At 45.0% G+C, this 20901-nt stretch overlaps 1 protein-coding gene across 2 annotated transcripts in view; it reads left to right on the forward strand.

The window, feature by feature from the left end:
* The first annotated feature begins 2840 nt into the window (after nt 1-2840).
* The window catches only part of PID1 (phosphotyrosine interaction domain containing 1), an 82125-nt gene continuing 64064 nt past the window's right edge, over nt 2841-20901 (forward strand). Inside the window, exon 1 of one of the 2 annotated variants that reach the window (XM_079315629.1) lies at nt 2841-2943. In XM_079315629.1, the coding sequence (XP_079171755.1) occupies nt 2914-2943 (30 nt within the window). In that variant the 5' untranslated portion in view covers nt 2841-2913. Of the gene's footprint in view, nt 2944-6357; nt 6569-20901 lie in introns of those variants that run through there. The other variant, XM_079315630.1, reaches the window with a different exon arrangement.

The raw sequence follows: 20901 nt of genomic DNA on the forward strand, positions 1-20901 counted from the left end.
CATTAGGGAATGAGATGGTTCAAAAGGAAGACAAACTCAATAACTAGAAGCCATTAAAAGAAACAAAATATCCTGGAGTCACAGGAAATGCTTCAGATTTACTATCTGAATAAAAGTGCAATTGGTCCTATTGCATCCAATACTCCCTTTTGAAATGCAAGATCTCCCCTGGCTCCACTATTTCTGTACTGTGAGCACTGAAATTATGGAGACTGAGAGAAGTGGAACCAACCTGTGTAATGTATTGCAATCTTTGGAAAGAATTGTCTTAACTCATTCTAAGAAGAGAAACTCCACAATTTGGCACAGTAAAAGGAAAATTAGTAGAAAAAAAAAATCTGTATCTTCTTACAGGCACAGGAATACAGTACATCCTGGAAATAGGAATTCACACTATTTATTTAAGTGAAAGATCTCTGACTGCCTTGGAGCAGGACCTTACCTAATGGAGAACAGCTTAAATACCAAATAAAAAATGATGCTTGGATTAAAATATTAGAAAGTCAAGGTAGAAATTACCTCATCTTAGTGAGATTGTGACATGAACTCACCCAAGTTTAATGAATCATTTCCTGAGCTGGGCTCTGGCTGGTGCCTGGCCACCCCAGCAGCACCTGGCCCAGCTGAAAACCAAGTTTCCTGCAGAGGTGTCAAGGGGCACATCCAAAAAGGCAAACCAGCTGAATTTCCTGAGGCAGCCCATAGTACAGAGCACACCTGGAGACTAAACCAGCATGAGTAGAAGGGCTCAGTAGCTCTCTTGTCCCTACAGAGCCACTTGCTGCTTTGGTGAAGGGTAAGGCTTGGGGAGGATGCTGGTGGGGCTCGGGCTCACTAATCAACCAGCTGGGTTTCAAAAATTTCCAGCTGAGCTACTTCTCCTCATGTGTGGGCATATTTCTATCTTCCTCTCATACAACTAAAGCCTGAAACTTACAGCATTTATTTGCTCTTATTTTCATATCCTTTTTTAAAATTAAGTGATTAATTTGTCCTCATAGCGTGCCACCCATTTCGTAGCAAATGCAGATTTCCCTCCCCAATTGTTTTAGTTTGTATAAAAGTCATGTAAACTAAGAGAGAAGCAGCCTTCAGCCCCAGGGTTGGTCTCCTCCTGCTAATTGCAGATCCTGAACTTCCTTTGTGTGCCCTGCTGCTGACAGGCTGGGCTGTGCCAGCTCCTAGCTGGTTCAGGAAATAGTGGTGGGTGGATTTACTCATATGGGAAGGATCAATGAAGCTCCAGAGTTTGCTTGAGGAAGAAGGAGGCTTTTAGAAAAGGCCCTCATGCAGGAGTAGGCACCTTTTGAAGAGACAATGGGCCGTGGTGCTCGGAAAGAGCTCTAGTGGGCATCTCAGCCAAGAGCAGAATGGGTGCTTCTCTTCCTGGAGGGAGGTGGGTGATGCATCAGTAAATGGAACTGCAACAACTAAATTGCTTTAATTTGGCTATCACTGCCCAGGGACATACTGGTGGAGTCTTTCCAGAAACAATGTAAAAGTTCATGTTCATTGAGTCTTGTTCTGATCACATCCAGTCTCACCCAGATCCTGCAGTGTGTCTCAAGGTGTTGGTCCTCGAGAAGGATCCTGTGGCAGGGCTGCCCTACCAAAGGACATGGTTGATGCCTGTTTTCTAAAGAAGATTCGCTTCGGCACTGCTTTTCCTTGCTATTAAAACACTGGCACAGAAGATACCCAGTGTCCCACAATACATTGGAGACTGGCTTGCAGCCTGTGGGATGTAGTGATCAATGCTTGCAACAAGTATGACACAGGGTCCTCTGAGTTTTTAGCAAATCCTCCTGCATCCAAGCATGGGGCATTACCCAGGCAGCCTCAGGTGAGCAGGGAGGGCCAGAGGCAGCTTTTGTGTCTGGAAAAGAACGTTCCTTGGTGTAGCTTTGGAAACTGCAGAGACTTTGCTTTTCTGTGGCATTTCTGGCCTCCACAGGGAAGAGCAGTGCTTGCAGCTGGCGTGCTGGGCACAGCTGGGATGCCCAGCGCTGGGAAACAGCTGATGCTGGTTTGGTGCTGGCCCCTCGGGGAACCCTCCCGGCACTGACTGGGCCGGGGATCCTGCCCCAGCTGGTGGCTCCTTACAGAGCCGTGACACGTCCTACGTGCTCGGCAGCAGCTTGAACCACCCACAGAACCGGAGGAAAAAGTTTCAGTTGCGGTGAGGCAAAAGTCCCTTGGGGAAAGCTGCTCTGGGGTTAGGGCGGCCCACGGGGGGCCCACCCTTTTAGGCAGTGAACAGCGAACGCCAGTGAGGAGGGAGACCGGCACCGCTGCCCGAGAGCGCCATGGGGGCCGCGACACACCGGGCTGGGGAGAGGAGGTGTCCCGGTCACCGCAGGTGTCCAGGTGGGATGTTAGCCGTGCCTGGGGGGTGGATGCCGTGCCCAGGTGGGATGTTAGCCGTGCCTGGGGGGTGGATGCCGTGCCCAGGTGGGATGTTTGCCGTGCTTGGGGGATGAATGTCGTGCCTGGGTGATGGATGCCGTGCCCAGGTGGGATGTTTGCCGTGCTTGGGGGATGAATGTCGTGCCTGGGTGATGGATGCCGTGCCCAGGTGGGATGTTTGCCGTGCCCAGGTGGGATGTTTGCCGTGCCTGGGGGATGTTTGCCGTGCCCAGGTGGGATGTTTGCCGTGCCCAGGTGGGATGTTTGCTGTGCCCGGGGGATGGATGCTGTGCCCAGGTGGGGCGGATGCCGTGCCCGGGGGATGGATGCCGAGCCCGGGGGATGGTTGCCGTGTCCGGGGATGCCGTGCCCGGGGTCCGGCGCTGCCGGGCGGGTCCGCGCGTGGCCCCCACGCGTGGGCGGGACGGGGCGGGGCGGGGCGGGGCGCGCGCCCGCAGAGAGCGGCGCGCGGCCCCGCTCGGCAGCGCCTCCCGCCGCCGCGGCACCATGTGGCAGCCGGCCACGGAGCGGCTGCAGGTAGGGGGGCGGCCGGGGTCCGAGCCGAGGGGTGGCAGCGGGACCGGCGGAGCATCCCACCCGTACCGGGAGTTTGCGGCAACTTCTCTCTCCCGCGGCGCGGAGGGTGGGCGTGCGGGGACACGGGACACGCACACACACACACACAGGCGCGGTGCGGGGGCCGCTGCCCCGGCCGCGTCCCGAGTGTCGCTGCCCGCGGCCCCGGCGCTCCCGGCGGCGTTAGTGCCGGCAGCGGGCGGCTCGGGGGGAACGCGGCGCTCAGGGGTTTCTCCGCCGCCCCTCGGGTGAGGGGCGCCCCCGGCCCGCCCTGCCTGACCTGGCAGCTCCGGGGGTCCCTCGGGGGATGCGGAATCCCGTGGGGGCCCTTTGCCACCCGCGCGCCCGGAGGTGTCAGGGTCACCGGGATACCCCCTTGCCGCACCCTCCGGCGGCGCTCGGCTGTGCGCTGCCGGCTCCGCCGTTGTTCGTGTGGCTTGTGTGCATGGTCCGGGGAAATCCGAGACAGAGCGAGGTGAAATAAAACTCACTTTGTAGTTCACTGCGTCGGTTTCTTGTAGTTTTCAGAGCAAGTGTCGACTGAGAGAGAATTGGACATCTTAAATGAGAATCAATGGGCACAGCAGTTGACAAGAAAAGGTTATTACTACTTTTGCAATTCAAATTGAGAATTTGCTTTGATATCATCAAGCAGAAAATTCATCAGTTTGATTGGAGTTGATAGTTGAGCCAAGCTGAGAGACCCATGAGCTTTGATTTTCACCAGCCAGTAATGGGAATAATTCCTGGTCTGAAAAAGCCGTACTTTTCTCTACAATAAAAAGCTTGATTTTTAGTGGATAGGAATGATGTACCACGTAAAAAGTTGATGGATTCCAGGGTAAAACTATGTGAGCGTATTATTAGTTATTTCTTTCCCTGTGTTAGTCAGAAACCTCTCTGCTAAACACAAGTGGCTGGATGTCCTGAGTGAAGGAGTTAAGGGCGCGGTGGAGGCAGGGCTGCTCCCTGGGGAGATGCTGTTGCAGGGGACAGACCTCAGGTGAGACTGCAGCCATCGGCTGGGGACAAAGGAGAAGGTGAGGGAAGGAGAAAGGGAAAGCCGAGGTTAGTGGTGTTGTGCTGATCTGGATTGTGCAGAATGGCTTTGTGTCCCCTTTGTGGAATTAGGGAGGTGTTAAAATAATAAGGTACTATTATGGCAAATACCTAATACTGCCTACAAGAGCATGCAAAGCTAAAGAGAACCAAATGCTTGTGTTTTGCAGAATAAGCTTGTGAGTGTAACCTTGTTTAGCCTAGTTAGGGGTCTGGCCTTAGGGAGTGGGTGGGAATGACTGTGTGCTGTGGGGAACCAAGGCTGTCTGGAGTGGGGATGATTGATTTCTGGGCCTCTCATTTACCTGTTGCAACAGAACCCAAGCTTGGAGCAAGGGCAGCCTGTGTTCCTCCCTGTTCTTGACAGGAAGCCACAAGCACCAAAGTTCTCAGCAGTGGCCACTTTGTGCAAATCTACTTTAGTTGCCTCTGGCTGGAGTGTTCAGGCATCCTGAGCTGATCAAAATGCTGAGAGCCTGTAAATGCACTTTTTGCCAACAGAAGTTTTTGAGGAAGTACATGAATAACTGTAGGTGCTCTGAAAAAAAAGGAAGTCAGGGGGGTGAAAATTGAAGATTTAAAGGATGCTTTGGGCTTGTGCCAGCTCCTGAAATGGGGAGAAAGCCTTGGAAAAGTCATAGGAAGCCCATAATAATTCTGTATTCACACAAGGGGCTAAATAAAAATGTAGTGAATTGTGGACAAAATGAATGCAGGGGGAGGAATACTGGGGTGACTAGGATGAGATTCTGTAACTGAAAGGTTAATCCTAATCCATATACAGATGAGCTAGAGTTACATGGGCAATAAACTATCTAATAACCCAAACCCCTCTGATTTTTTTTTTCTCCTAAAAAACTCTTGAAGCCTGATTCTTTCAAATAGTCTGATCTCCTCTTGACATGTTGTGAATCATCAGCCTGGCTAGAACTGCTGGCAGTGCTGCCTGGCCCCCTGAGGAGAGCTTGTGCAAGGTATAAATGCATCTTTTTTCCCTTCTTCCTCCCCCTCAACATCTTAATTTAGTTTCAGGTGTCCCGTGTTGCTCTCTTTGTCCCTGCCTCCCTCCCTCCTGGCATGTAACTGCTGTGAAACAAATGGTGCAATGGGGGGGCCCATTGAAGGGGGGCTCTCTGCTTGTCCCTGGCATCACAAGCTCTCTCCCTGGCTGACAGGCAAGTGTTGTGAGGCTCTGGGTGTGGGATTTTGGTTGCAGCAGGGTGGTATGTGGTCACTGGGTAGAGTAGATGATGCCTTATGGTCTCTATTAATGTATTCTGGGATTACAGTTATGCCAAGTCACTACTGTAGGATATTTAGGGGATGTATAATGGCAGATACAGCCCTGCCTTTTACATCAGGCTGACGTATGGGTGCAGGAAGTGTGGAGCTGGCCCAGCTCTCTTTATGTTCTGATGTGTGCATGGTATGTGGCTTAGTTTTGACCCAGATGTATCTTGTGCCAATACCCAGCTGTGGGGAAGTGCAGGTCTGTTGTTAGTCTGTGGTGTAGCTCTGTACTAAGTAAAATGGCAAAGAAAATATTTTCATCTCTCAGAATATTTCTTTTGGCCTGGTTCAGTAAGGGAAAGTATGAACTGCCTTTGGAAGCAGATGCCTGTTGGTATGGGTCAGTCCTGCCCTCAGTGCTAAGGCAAGCTGTGGATGTTGAACTTAAATGGCAGCAGCTCTCAGAGTGTGAGGGCTCCTGCCATGTCCTGACAAACTGTGCCATGGCCCTCTCTTGCTCACGGGCCTCCTTTCCCAGTCCCACACAATGGATAACAAGACTGCACATTCCTGCTCTGTTGCCGTTCACGCAGAATCTGCTTCTGTTCCAAATGTGCTCAGTCCTGTCAAGTTTCATAGCTTGTGCTGAAGTTTTTGGCACTGAGTGGATGGGTACAATTCCAGTAGTGAGGTCAGCAGCAAGGCTCACGCATACGCAATAGCAATGAAGTGTCATCAGCAGCTGGACTGCAGAGCTCACTGAGCTGGGGCATCAGCTGGACTTGTCCCCACTGCTGCTGGGGCCATTTGCTGCTGAAAGCTTCATCTGCTGCTAAAATGTGCCCCCCTTCCCACAGCCTTGGATTCTGGCTTTGCTGGAATAAGCTGTGGTTGCTTGTTTTTTGATTTGGGTTTGTTTTTTGTTTTGTTTTTGTCAGTCTGTTCTCTGCTTCCCTCTGATGGAAGCTTTTCCTATTTTGCTGCTGTTTAATGAAGAAGCCTCTCTGTTTCTGAAAGATATATAGAATTGAATTAAATGGATTAGAAGAATAAGCTAGAAAATTATAGATATTGAGGCTTCTTGAAAACATACAGTGAAGCCTGCTTTTTCTTTTGCTGTTTCTTCCCTTTTACTTTTTATGATTCTTTCACCTATAGCAACATGGAAGTTTCTTCTGTTTTCTCCAAAGTTAGTGGGATAGGCAGTTACATGTGAAATCATACATCTGGATGTTGCAGGAATATACCACAGGGATCAGCAAGTCTCTGATGTGCTAAGAAGATAATGATTTTGCAGGTAATACAGGATTATCATTATTCACACTTCCTGTAGGAGAGATGATCTGTGACTGTGTCTGTTTGGATGACTTGCTCACTTCTAATTTCTGTGGTGACATGCCTGGCTTGTGTTAAGTAAAGTGCAGGTTAGCATGTGGAACATGTGTGTACCTCCCAGTCGTCTCTGGAGCAGCAGCCAAGGTTACTTCAGGTATTTAAATGTTGTTCCCCTCATTGGGAATGTGGAGACTCCAGTCAGGAGCTCACTGTACCTGCCTGATCTGGTTTGCATTGCCATGTTTGCAGCAGACATTATCAATGATTATAAGCAGAGGGCACTGATTTGTGGTTTGATGTTTGTGGCAGTGGTGCTTGTTGAAATGATGCCAAAAATATTGTGAAATCTTTCTTTAAAACTGTTTCTAAATGTATCCTCTGGGCCTGGTTCAGCAGCCCTTGGCAGCAAAGCTGGGATTTTGGAGCTGATGGTCCCAGTGATGCTCCCGTGAGGACTCTGAAGCGGTATTTGAAAACAAGCAAGGTGCTCTCACAGCCTGAGAGGTGGCTGCTATTTGCTTTGTAACCTAAATTTTCCTTGAAACTTGATGCCAAACATTGTTTCTAGATAATGAATCCCAGTGCGTGCATAGTTTCCGAGGTTGTGCTGTTCATAAGCCCTGTTTGTAAGCTTCCCTGCTTCTCTTGACACATGTAGGTAATAGGGATCACCATGTCCAAAGAGCTTTTCCCCCAGAGCAGTAGAGCTGGTGCTGCCCAGCCTCGTGCTGTGTTGCTGGCATCCCTGAGCTGAGCCATGCTCGTGAGCCCTCCTTTTGGAGAAGGTCTCACTCTGCTCCTGAGTGTGGTACAGGGGGTGGGCTCACATGGGTGAGGGGAACAGAGGGGGTGCCATGTCATGGAGCTTTGTGCTGGACACTGCTTGGCTTCATACAGGCATGCAGATAGCCAAGTGTTCACAGTAGGACTTCAGTGCTCTCTGTCTGCTCACCTAGAAGTTCAATATTCTTATTGAAACCTACAGTTTGGGGCCATTTTTGGGCAAGGATTTAATAATGGATGGCTGTAGTGTATTCTGATATTGTTAGAATTTATTTCTTTCATAAAGTAAAGTTCCACCTCTCTCCTAATGTGCTGTGAAATACTGTGCAGGACAGCTGCAGGTGGGCAAGATGAGATGAAGTGAAGCGGGTGATGAAGAGCAGGAAGCTTCAAGTCCTTCACTGGGGCAAGTTTGATTTCCTGAACCCCAGGGCTTAATTCTGCCATCATGTAACTTGTGCAGCTCTTCTGAAGTCCGTGAGAAATAAGATTGTGTAAGGTTGCTGTACCAATTTTGGAGTTGTTGGTGTAATGTACTTCCACATCATTACCATACAGCAGTAAAACAACAGTGTAGCTATTAATGGAAGGGAAAAAGTGAAAGCAGCAGTATTGGGGTGTTGCTGCTCACCTTCGGGCTGGGCTGCAAACAGTTTTCCAAGGCTTCATAAACATATTGCTTGTTTTACAGGAATTTGTTACTGTACCTGTAGCCTTGCATTTTCAATCTACTTTTATGCTTTTAAATTTTGTGATTGTAGACTCTTGTTAAATGCATGTATATTACATGCAGCCAGTACCACTAGTATAACACATCAAATGCCTTTCCCATATCAAGAGCATTGAAAAGTTCTTTTACTAAAAAGAAGTTGGCTCTGGGTAGACTTAGATGTGTGATGGCTTTGAGGTGATCACAGCCACTGTGGTTTGGTGGCAAATGTTTGCATGTGTTCAGATGAAATGTGGTTTTAGGTGCTATGGATGCTTTCAAAATGAGCTTCTAACCCTTTTCAGTGTTCACATGTATATGTGTGTTAAAAATACAGCATACAACATACATTTCAAGTCCGTTGAAGCAATAGCTTTCCAATTTTTAAGGCATATGGAAACCCTTTCTAAACCAAACAAGCGAGCTGTAAGGACACAAACAGCTGTCTAGGTAGAAAACACTGCAAGACATGTATACCAGGAATGCTACTACTACTGAACTCTGGTTTCATTAAATATTATGTCAGAAGGAAAAAATGAAAAGTATTTGAAATTTAAGCCTGAGTCATGTGGCTGCAGATGTCTGAAGTCTTACAGCCCGGTGTTTTGGCACTGTATAAATTCGGGATATCTTTCAAGGCATCAGAGTTTTTGCACTCCCTTGCTGCTATGATTTTACAGCAGTCAGGAATCTCTAAAACAAAGCCCCGTGATTCCAGGAGGCTCATCTGGCACCACTTAGTTCAGGCAGTTCCTTTTTTTCTATGCTATTTATTCTTTGTTGAAAATGAATGGCTCTGGAAAAATGTTAATTTTGGGAAGCATTCTATGACCAAAAGAAAATCAAAATCAGTGAGCGCCTTGTGGAAAACTCCCTGGGAAATGATCTTCAGGGTTCATTTATAGTGTACTACTAGTTTCTGTTTATGAAACTGCCAGCCTGTTTGATGACCAAGTAAAAAGAGATTAAGCAGTGATTTCATTGAAGAAGGGCAAACGAAAGTATTCAATCTAAGTAATTCAGAATTTTAAGTGCCTGTTTCAGATTCTGTGTGTCGCTGGTGTCATCCAGCAGGGTCAGCAGTGCTGTGCCCAGATGTTACTGTTTCCTTCCAGGCATGGCTGGGTTCTCAGCAGACACCCTCGGGTTGGTGCTGAGGTGTTGGGCTAAGTGTCCTCAGCCTTACAGCACTAGTGTGTTTTTGATGTGGCTCTGTGCAGGCAAGAGGAGAGACTGATTACCCAGAGACAGGTAAATGTGTAGCTGAGAAGTCCCTTTAAGCAATGTTTAGTCCTTATAGTATTTTTTCCCCCATAGTGCTTTCATGTATGGTAATTGAACTTATTTGCACTTCATATAATAGCTGAAAAAGTTACAGGTGACAGTGTTAAGTCTTCTGAGCTGTTTTTGTTTTCTTTGATCAAAGATGTTAAATGTGGGTAATTTGTACAAGTGTCCTGAGAAGACCTAATATAACATTTCATGGTTTGTTTTTCCTGCTGAAATACTGAAAATATGGAGTGGCAAATATAAATCTTTGCATAGAATCTGAAGGAAAAATAAAAAGTTGTGTATTGCCAGTATTTAGTACTCTTTTAATGATGTTGCTTGAACAAGATTACACCTAGCCTCAGAATGACTAAGGTGGTCTCATTGCATTGAATCCTTGGCAGTTTGGCGATGACTCTTGGAGTGCTGGTCTTTGAAAAACCTCCATAAGTGTTTTCACTGGGACCATTTAAATGAGTGTCCCTTTCACAGATTAATGGCTGGTTTTGCTTCCAGGCAATGTGAGCAGGGACATTTCTAACTGGGTTGCTGCTGGTGAGTTTTACTGATGGAGCTGTGCTGAGAGCACAGTGCTGCTGGCTTTGGGATCTCACCAGGGCTGTCAGAGTCCTTGCACCATCACCCTTTGTGCCCTTGGGTCTGGTTATGCCAGACAATTTTCAAGTGTCTCTTCACATGAAAACATTTTCTCCAGATATATTTGATGGGAGCTGCCAAGAACACTGAGAGCAGATAGAAATGTAATTAAGTGTCTTGAAGCTCAGATTTGTGGCCACCTCTTTCTTCCCATGCCAAACTCCCTCTGGGTTTGAGAGATGGTTGTTCCATACATCTCATGTGAAGCTTGCAGAATGACCCTGGAGTAAGTTTTCAAGTCTTTGGCTGGCTGTATTCAGCTTTGTTGAGGGCCAGTTTTTTTCAGAGAGTGTTTTACCTGGTGGACTGTGCCCTTGTAAACACTCACCCCCTCACTGAATGTCTGGAGGGGAGAACTGGTGTTCAGTCTGGTCCCACTGGTGAAGTAGCTGCTCTGAAGATCTTGCATAGGATCTGATCCAAACTTCACTGGGTCAGACCAACTTGAGTCTGGTGACTCAAGAGCAGAGCAGGAAACCCATCCATTGGTCTGTTACAGGAGATCCAGAGGGTTTGTATAGTCTCATTTAAAATGAGCAGTTCTCTCTGCTGTGGAGCTTTCTGAGTAATTCTGCTGACTGGAAGGCAGGAGGAGTTTGGGGTCTGTGAGGGGCCAAGGCATGCTGCTGGTGGCAACATCAAATATATCATCTGAACCTGCAAATTTCTAGCTCTCCTTTCCCTCCCTGAGTCTGGGTGTTGAGCAACAGGAGGGAGGGTTGGGTGCAGCATTCCTTCTCTGAATGGCTACAGGGAGAGGCTCTCCAGAGCAAGTCTCAGCTGCTCTGCAGCTTTCCTCTAGCTGGGGACCAGCTTTCCTGCTGTCAGGATTAATCTGTGCTTTCTGAACTGATCACAGTGACACTGACCTGGAAATGGTAGTTTCTTGGGAGGAGAAATCACCCTTCCCTCCTGCCCTGTCATTCTGCTTAAGAAAAAGAGGCATAACCAAATCCCTGTTATTATTCATCAAAACTGTCCCATCCAGCTTAGTATGCTGAACTTGGTTTCTTGGGTAATGTTAAGGAATTTTGTCCTTGGCTTTCTAGTATTCCCTTCTGCTGGAGAGAGGAGCACTGGGAGTTGTGCTATGGTGTGCTGGTTGTTCTGGCTTTGGCTCTGAGCTGGAGAGTGAAAAGACAAGCAGCAAAATTGTTAGAAAGAAAATACATCAGACTTCAAAAACAGGGTTTTAATCCTTTTTCCCCTCATTAGAGGCTATTTATTTAACCGAACCTTTTGCTCAATTTTAACTTTTCCATATGTCATTTATTATATTTTTTCTGGTTTTTGACCAGAAAAGTATCTTTTGGAACTTAAGCAAACACCAGTTGGCAGCTCCCTGAGCTGCCTGCTTGTCAGGGCATAGTGTGGACCTCTGTCCCAGCTCACTGCACAGTGTGTCAGCAGAAGATAGCAGTGAGTTTTTTCATCTTTCAGAAAATTGTCAGCTTAAGCATTTTTCCTTTTTTCCTGGTCCATGGGAATTTTCTGTGCCTGACTATAAATTTGAATCAGAAAATGTAGAAGCTTGAATCGTGTCCCAGTGCTTTTAAGAAGGAGTCTGTACAGAGCAGATCTGTACAGGCTTCAGTTTTCACAGCTGTGCTCTGTTGTTTGGATTAGAATTAGAAGGAAGGATATTTTGAAAATTTTATGTCTGCCCTCTTGATAGTGTGGCTGAAAGGGCCTATTGAGCTTGGTTCTGTGTGTTTGAGAAAATCCTGATAGTAAAGACAGCTTTGGTGCCTCCTGCTAGAATGAACTGCTGGAGGGATGTGCAATGATGCTGAAGAGTGCTGGGTGCTTTTTTTATTCTGGTAGATAACAAAGAAAAAAACCTGTCAGTGATTTCTGAGACACCCAAAGCCCTGAGATCCTCCAGCCAAGGCAAGGCATAGGGACTGAGCTGAGTTCAGGTTCATCCTTTGGGATCTGTGGCCCTGGCTCCCCTCAGGCTGTGCTGTGCTGCCATGGGCAGTGCTGCTCTTGGGATACATGGTGATGGGGGAGTGGAAGCCTCCCTGTCACATTCTTGTTGATGGAGCATCAGTGCTGAAGGCTATAGAAGAGATGTTACTGTCTATGAGATTGGACAGTTCACTTTGATAAACGAGTGTTAAATCACTCAGGTTTATGCATGCAGCCTTATCCTGGTGTGTAGGGATAGGCCTTTGAATCTGTTAACTTTTATCTTGCCATGGCAATGTAACTTTTCTGTTTCTAAGGAATGCTAGGAAGCATTTGTTTGTGACTGACTTTTGTTTTGATCTGGTGTTTAGAGGCTCTTTTTTCATTAAAGAGCCTGAAGCTTGGTGCTGGGACCTGTAACATTTTCAAAGGGCAATTTTTTAATCTTGTTCCTCTACAATACAGAGCTGCTATGGAGGGAGGAGTTGAACAATTTGAAAGGTTACAGTAGCATAGATAGGTTCTGCCTTTTCCCACAGATGGGTGTTGAAATAGTCAGTTTTTTTCTCGTAGCTTTTCAGGTCATGTGTGACTCCTTGCCCCTGCCCTTCACAGTCCTGCAGCTTCTGGCTTGGGAGCAGGACACAGAGTTCCCAGGATTTAACCTGCTGTGAAGATTTAGGATTTTTTTTCTCAATGGCCATCATGCACAGAGTTCAGCTCATTTCCTTGGGGGTGTCCAGTGGGAAGTGGGGCTGCCAGGTGTGGGAAGTAGCCCTGTCAGAAATACCAGCCTTGCTGCAGGCTCTGCCAAAGCACAGGGGAGCCTGTCTGGGCATTGTGGCCAGCCTGAAACCCATCTCTAAATGAATGAGATGACTGCCTTTTGCAACCAAGGGTAGTGAAAAGCCCTGGAACTTGAAAACAGTGAAAAATATTCACTTATTCTAGTAATAAATTCTAGGTAATGCTTAATAATTCCTTTCCTGAAGCCATTCTCCCCCATCCTGCTCACATTTAAAATGCTGAAAAAGTTTAAGGCTGCAGAAGTGATGGAGTTCATCTCCCCTAAAGAAAAGTCACATTTTCAGAGATGCTGAGCTGCAAGTGTGAGCTGAAATGAGTCATAGACAGATCTTCAACTGGAAAGAGACATTCAGAGCTGCAGCTTAGGGTTTTCACCCCTGTGTCTGGACAAGCTTGAGAGTTTTTCTGAGCCTGGGGCTGTGCTCCAACAGGGCAGAGCAGGATCCAGCCATGTGGAGCACTGAGGTCTGTATAGATTAAGGTATCTACGTGGGTTTGTCAGAAAGACAGAATCTAAGGAGGCTTTGGATGAAGTGCTATATAGAGCTGTAGATGAAGTTAAGTGATGTGGAGCTTCTGAGTGCAGGAGGAGCAGGTTATCAGCTGGGGACTTGAGAGCTTCATGAGTAACCTGGCATGGCCCAGGAGCTATGTCTGCAGAAACCTTGCACTGAAATAGCTCACTTCTGGTTGGTTTAAATTACTTTCAGAATGTATTTATATTGCTTTCTTCAAGCTGAGTTTTTTATTTATCTGTATCAGAAGTTATTCATGTTGTTTACATGATCTTTGATGAATAGCTGGCTGCAGTGGGTGGCATTGACCAGGAAAATGCCCATACCTTCTTCAAGTTTACTGCACTGGTTCTGAAAGCAACAGCCTGACCTTTCATTCCTCTGTTATGGTCTGAGGGTGTTCTTACATGGATGTGGAGCTTCTCAAGATAAACAGAGCGAATGTGGTTTGGCATTTAAATCACTAATGTCATATCAAGCTAGAGAGTTTCAGAAGCCATTAATGTCTACAAGAGATGTTATTTTGTTCACTTGGGGATAAACTTTGCCCCTGTCTATATGTGGGTTTGGGTTTTGGTCCAAATTCAGGTTTGGAGAGTGTTGGCATAAATCTAAGTGCCAATACTAATGCCAGTGGAGTTACCCCATGTTTCTTTTATTATGACTGAGAAGAAACTTCATTTGTTTTTTTAAAAGTCAGAATTTTGCTTGCTTTTTTTATTTTTTTTTTGGGAGTAGCTATATGAGACAAGACTTAATGTCTAAGAGAGCTGAATTAAATGTTTCTGTATGTCTCTTTTTGGAAAGTGTGTGCTGTTGAGGTCATCCTGGCCCAGGCCCTAATGCAGTTTGGATCAGGGGCTGCTCTGTGTCTGCCAGAGGAACGTCTGTCACGCAGCGAGCGCACCGCCCACTCACTTGGGGCTGGGGGAACACTGCTTTACAGAATACTTATGGAAGTGTTAATAAGCCTCACAGTCACCCAGTTCCCCCTCTGTCTGGGGGGAAAAAGGGAGTGTGGGTCCCCCTCAGAAGGGAGGGAGCAGAGCACTGGCTGGCAATGGGCTCAGAGCATCACCAGCCCTGGTGCGCCATGGCCAGCCAGAGCCTGACGCACCTCCAAAGCCTCAGGAAATATTTTGTGTTTTCAGCCAAAACCTGTATTTCTTATTTGTGAATCCTGTCTGTTTCTGAGATCTTTTCTTACTTTCACATTTTCTTGTGAAAACGTAATGTATTTGTTTCTTCAAAGGGTGAAAAATGTCCACTTTGCTTTTTATTTTTTTCCAGCATTTCTCAGGAACAAGCAAATGTTTCTTATCCAGCAGCCATCATTATAAAACTGAAGTTAAAGAGCAGCCTTTTTCATCCTGGGAAAAGGAAAAACTGTTTCAAACATATTCTTACTCTCAAATCCATACATGTGCAGTCATATTCTTCCTCATTTCTCAAAAATCTGTCTGTTTTAAAATTTCTCTTTTTAATTTTTAAACACTTGTCTGGGAGGTTTTTAAATCTGGTCTCCACTGAGCTCTGTAACTTGGTGTTTGCTTTAAAACGACCTTATACTGCTGTGCCAGTGCCATATGTGACTTCCCATACTGGTTGTAAAGTAATGTAAGTTTGAGGAGTTCTAGATAATAGTGTAAGTCACTGCTCACAATTGCAGCTGTGCTGCAGAGCCTCAGTGCAGGGTGGTTTTGGCTGTGCAACAGTTTCCACAAAAGTTGGTTTTTCTAGTATCCAGTTAGTAGGTCTCATCAGGCAGCGGTAGTTTTATTTAAAATAGAGTTTTATTAAAGCCCTTAAATTGGAGCTCCCTGGCTAAAGGAGCAGGTAGAGGCTTCCTTTGCAATGCCAGTAGGATGGGCTGGCTGAGGGGGAGCAGAGCTGTTGGGAGCTCTCCAAGGGAATTGGGGGCTATTTTGTAACAGGAACTGACACAGCACAATTTGTCTGTCTATTGGAGGTGGGGAGGAATGACTTTCAAGTGTATCATCACCTCCTAAACATTATCTGTTTTTCCACTGGGAAGAAGATGGTTTCAGGGCCAGCAATGCCAAGGTGGCTGGATCCTGTGTGCTGTATGGGGACAGAGCTGCCTGCACTACAGTAACACCTCTTGCTTTTCCTGGGTGGTTCACAACACCTGACATTGTTGCACTCTTTGGCCCTTCTAATTCTTTCAGAGTATGGGTGTGAACTGGGAACAGAGATGGTGAAGTCCAGATTCCCAGTGGAACAGGGAGTTGAGCTGGAAGTGCACACTATTCTACAGAAACATGCTGTAATCTTGTCCTCTGTAAGTTCTCAGGTGTGCAGCAGTTTGTACAGAGTCTGGAGGCAGGTATCTGTCTGACACTGCCCTGACTCTCAGAGCCTGCTTTGGTAGATCTGACCAGGAGCTTACAGGGCTCCATGGTGAGAGTTTGTGCCATAAACACTGTGTGGTGACTTGCTGCTCCACCTGCTTGAAGCCTTACTGCACACTGCCTAAAGATCCAGGGTTTGCTTTAGGAAATACTTAATGCTGTTCTGCTTTGTACACCTGGAGGTCAAAAGGGAATGTGGTTTTTCTAGCTAATCATCGTCTCTTGCCAGCTAATTGTAAGTGAAATAAAAAGAGAAAGTGTGGAGTCTGGCCAGTGCTTAGTAATGTCTGAACCAACAAGACTGAGGTGGTGTTACTTTTCTGACTTGACTTTATTGAACTTCTGCAGGAGTTTGAAGTTTTACTCTGAGAAGCTTATCTTCACTTTCACTGTGTAGTTGTTGTTCTTGATGGTTTATTTTGATTTTTTTTGGTTTTCTTTTTCTGAAAACTAGTGGGCTAGTAGAATTATTTTGAATAATGGGTGTGAGATGGCTAAAAAGAATAATGGCTTTTGCTACCAGCACTTAGATACTCCATGTAAGTTAACAGTAAAGGGTCTAATGGGTAGGTTGACCTCATTTGGACCTGACCCAGGACCAGAAAGGCATTTTGGATGTTGGGGAGGCTGCCCACTCCTGCTGTGAGAGTGAGCAGTTCTTGATTTTCTCCCTTGATTGTTTTGCCCTCTTCTCCTAGAGCAGCCAGGTTGGATGCTGTGTCCATTTGCTGAGATGCTGTATGTACAAAGGCTGGGTCCTTGCCTGAGGAGCTGAAGAGTTACAAGGGGAGCAACATTATTTCAGTTTCCAATGTCCATTATTCCATTAATATCTTCTTAACCCTGTGTTAATGCCTAACAGCATGTGGTGACTAGTATAAATGTTTATTCTTGGTATATGTAGCTAGCAGATATGTGTAAGGATTAATGCTGAATTGTTAGTACCCAGTTTAAGTAAAGTCAGTTTTGAGATTGCTTCCTTTTGTGTTTTGTTTTGGTTTTTTTTTTTTTTTTAATTGGCAAGAAAATCCATGAACAGGGTTCAGATGGCCAGAGCCTCTGGAATCTCATTATCCTAATTGAAAACTGTCACCCTTTGACATTCATAAATGATTTAGCTAGTACATGATTTAGTCACTGGGGAGAAATGGAATCTGTTATAACCATCCTTCACTTCTAGATGCTAATGATAAACTACAGCTCACAGCTCTAAAGAATTAATAGCTCTTGGTTTAGAACAATACTTTTGTATACTGGAACATCTCAATTCCGTTATATTTGGTAACATTTCATTCTGGAATACCTTCACTTAGAAAAAACTGGAAGGTGTTCAAAGGACATCCTCTAATGTTGTTCTTCAGCTTTTTACACCCTGCAGATGTGCTGCCAATGCTCTGCATCTTCCTTTTTAGAAAAAATTAAACTGTTTTGTTTATGCTGACCTTTCCTCACTCACTGGAGGAAATAAGTTGTTTAGACCATGTGTGGGGATTACTTGTGTAATGAACTACCATGGTAAACAAGTAACTAATTCTCATCAAAACATATACTGTACTCTGTGCCTGGGTTTTATGGTGTCTTCTGGAAAAGAAAATATTTTTCTGTCTAAAAAGCATTTCCTACCCAGTGACTAGCTTAAAAGAAGCAGCTTGAAAATGTTTCCTGGCTGGAGAAAAGGATTGGTACATTCAGTTCACCATAGTGGTTAACATCACTGTGTTTTTCTAGCACTACTTTTCCTCAGTTTTATGTACCTAGTGTTAATAAATATAGGTGCAGAAATTACAGTCTGTTTCAGCCAACTGATTTGACCTTTTAATTTGCTAATGCTGATGTTGGGTTTTGCAAAGGATAATCTGAGGATCCAGGCTTGGCTTTGCTCCTTTTTGAAATAACTGTTAAAATACTGAAAACTGCTTCTGGATCAGGGGCCAGGGGATCACTCCTTTTTTTATTTTATCTTATTTTTTTCCCCTTTTTCAGGAACTAGATCAGTGTGCAAAATGCAGCACTAGTGTATTGAAGGAGACAAGTGCTTGGTCAGTGTGTGTATTGGAGCCCTGTGAGTGGAGTGTGCTTTGTGCAATTGCAAGCTGGGCTTTAGCATGGGATGTGTTTCGGAGCACAGCCAGTGACAGATGGGTTTTGATGACCAACTTTTGCCTTTAGAAACAAAAGTGTAGTGTTTATTTCAGCTTCCAAACCAGGTTAGTGAAGAGCTGTTAGCAGTACCAGGTGCTGTGCAGCTGTTCATTTGGAGAACTTGATGTTTTTTGTGCTGTTACTGGTCAGCAAAGAAAAGGTGGGATTGGAGCTACTGCTATTTCCAGAAAATGGGCTATCAAGGTAAACACTTATGTCCTCAGGATTTCTGCTCAGCCTCCCTGTTAATTCAGATTTTTTTGCTTTTGGCTCTTAGCTTTTCATGTTGAAGTTCTCTATGGGCCAGCACAGGGGCTTTTAACACTGCAGGTGGCATTTCACAGGCATCACTCCCTCTTTGAGAGCTGACCTGTAAGATCTCTGATGTACCTGTAACTCAGGAGGATAAAATTATTTCAGATCATGAGCATCTTCTGAGTTTTTCTGTACTACTTAGTTATTTCCAGTCCTGCAGTTTCCCAGCTGTGCTCAGCAAGCTCGTGTGGTCTGTGATTCCTAAGCAGGGGCTTCCCGGGCTGCTCTGCCTGTGGACATTTCCTTGGGTGACTTGACATTGAGGTTTCAGTGTCATTTGGCTGTTGTGTCACACTGCAAAGGAGTGATTAACTTGTCTGGTTTCCCTGCTGATTCCTGGCAGAGCTGTTTGCCTTCTTTCAAATAATGTATCACTTTAGTCTGGCCTCCTCCATAGTCTGGCATTTCTGTAGTGCTTCATTTACTATAGATGTGTGATTACATGTGTTTTTCTGTCTTAAATTGTTCTTTTTTTAAAGTTAGGTTTTATCTGTTACTGTTGCAGACAACATCTAAAACTGTGATTGAGGTGTTCAGAAAACTTGGAGGCAAATGAGAAGATTCCTAAATTTATTCATCCCTTGAACTCCTTCAGCTGTGATGGTTTCCAGATATGTTATAACTTCAGGCAATCAGGGGTGAAAGCAAGAACTTTAGGGATGGATGGTGGGCTCTGTGATACTGAAAGCCATATTAGACAACCCCAGTGATTTTTGGTAGCTGTGTTCTCTGGCAAAAATAGATCTGAAATGTTTTCAAAGGCTGGGTATAGGGTGAGACCCATAAATAGATCCTGTAGACCTGCTCTCTGAATTGCAGAATCAATCTTCAGTAGTTGCACCTAAAAATGGTGAGCCATTCATGCTGCATATATTCACACATGACTGTACTGCCATGAGATTATCACAGAACTGGAACTAAAGCAAGCTGAAATGGAAAAGCCATGCCAATGGAAATAATAAAGACGAGTCATGCCCCTAAAAATGCTGCAATGTAATTGCTATGAAAATCTGCATGTATTTACAATAACAAAGGTCTAATTTCTACAAAACTTTGCCATATGCATATTTTTATGTACTCTGAGGAGCCCCTGGCACCACAGGCCTGTGCACTGTGAGTAAGGGGCTGAGGCCTTGCTGAGTGTTCAGGGTTTCAATGCACATGGATCTTTTCCGGAATTGAAAACATCTTTTATTCCCCAGGCTGAGCTGGCACAGAAGGCAGTCTGCTTTATGTTTATCAGTCCAGGGAGAAGTCAGCTCTGTGAGCATATCTCTCATCTGCCAAGAACATCAATAGTAACTTAACTATCTTCCACCCTTTTTTATTTTTTTATTTTTTATTACTTAAATATGGCCATTCAGGGAAGCATTTAATTCTTTAAATATGGCAAGGAAGGTATCAGTAAATTGAGGGCAGAGGGTTTAATCTTGTGATATCCAAAGCTTTGCTGGTGGCTGGCCATTGCCAATGGCTGGATGCTGTGTGATTTGTCCTGGGAGGTGCTGTCCCCCACCTTGTGTGGACCAGCTCTGAGCAGGGAATCCCTTCTTGCCATACCCTCCATGCCCCTTGGCACAGGGGGATGCTACCTGCATGATTGAGTAGTTTTGGGTACCTGCAGAGAATTCACCTGTGGACTGTATTTTTTGGGAAGTATTGCCCTGTGCTGTCATCTATGTGGAATATATTCAGAGAGAACAAGAAGCCTGGTCCTGATGCACTCATTAAGCTATTCTGTTCCTTTTAATTAGCCAAATTTAAATTGTGGTGTAGGTATGTAAAAATGGCCTTGATCATTTTGGGATTGGCTGAAACCCTTATCCAAGGCTGTAAATAAATCCCAGGCAATGAGTGAAAGCCAAAAGGCTTTTGAAGGGTTTTCTCAAATGATTCTTGTTCCCATGCATGGAGAAATAAGAAAAAAAGGTATAAAAGGTTTCTTGGGTAGCTGAGGAAAATATGAAAGTCTATAATGGTGTGTTTTACCTTCAGAGTTTCTTAGTTACTAGAGTTCTAGGAAGAAAATTTCTTGCATAAATTTTGGCAGCCCTTTTCACTAACTGAATATCAGGTTTATTGCTGTATGAACTTGATAATTAGTTTGTAATCCATGCATAAGCATTTCATCCTGGTGGTTTTCTTGCAGAGAATAATTTGCCTTTTATTTGTTAGGAGTGGTTTTTTTTTTAGTGAAAACAGAACTCCCATTCATGATGGGCACAGCAAATGTAGTAAAACACTATCGTAGCTGGGATTTGTTGTACACTATGGATTTATGTCAAGAATGTTAATGATTTGTTTATGAATAAGTGAGCCTGTAGTATTGTGAAACAGTATCTGGCAGGGCTGCTGAATGGACATTTTGAGAGCAGAGGATTCTTCAACTGAATAATCTGTAGATATTTGTGTGTCTCAGACTACTCATAAGTAAACTTATGTATTTTAAGCAGAAGTGTTTATTTAATGCATTATCATCAATGGTGCTCATCTGACAGATATGTATGGGCCACTTGATAACAAGCAAAGAGGTAGTTAAGTACTTTTTAAGAGCAGTTAATCTTCTTTTAGTGGGCTTTAGTTTAAAAATAAGGGTTTCTTCCAGAAAGCAACACAAATCCTTAAGCAGAGCAGTGTGATGTTTGCAGAATCAGGGTGGATCAGGAAGGTATTTGCAGAGTCTCACTTGTGTGTAGCACTGGGTTCAACAGAGCCTCTTGAATTTTCCAATGAAGTCACCACTTTGTCTCTGGTATGTTGTATAGTCCCAAATACACACCTTCCTGACTTGGGATGGGTTTACTGCTTTCTTCTA

The sequence above is a fragment of the Erithacus rubecula genome (genome assembly GCF_903797595.1).
Source record: "Erithacus rubecula genome assembly, chromosome: 11".
NCBI lineage: Eukaryota > Metazoa > Chordata > Aves > Passeriformes > Muscicapidae > Erithacus > Erithacus rubecula.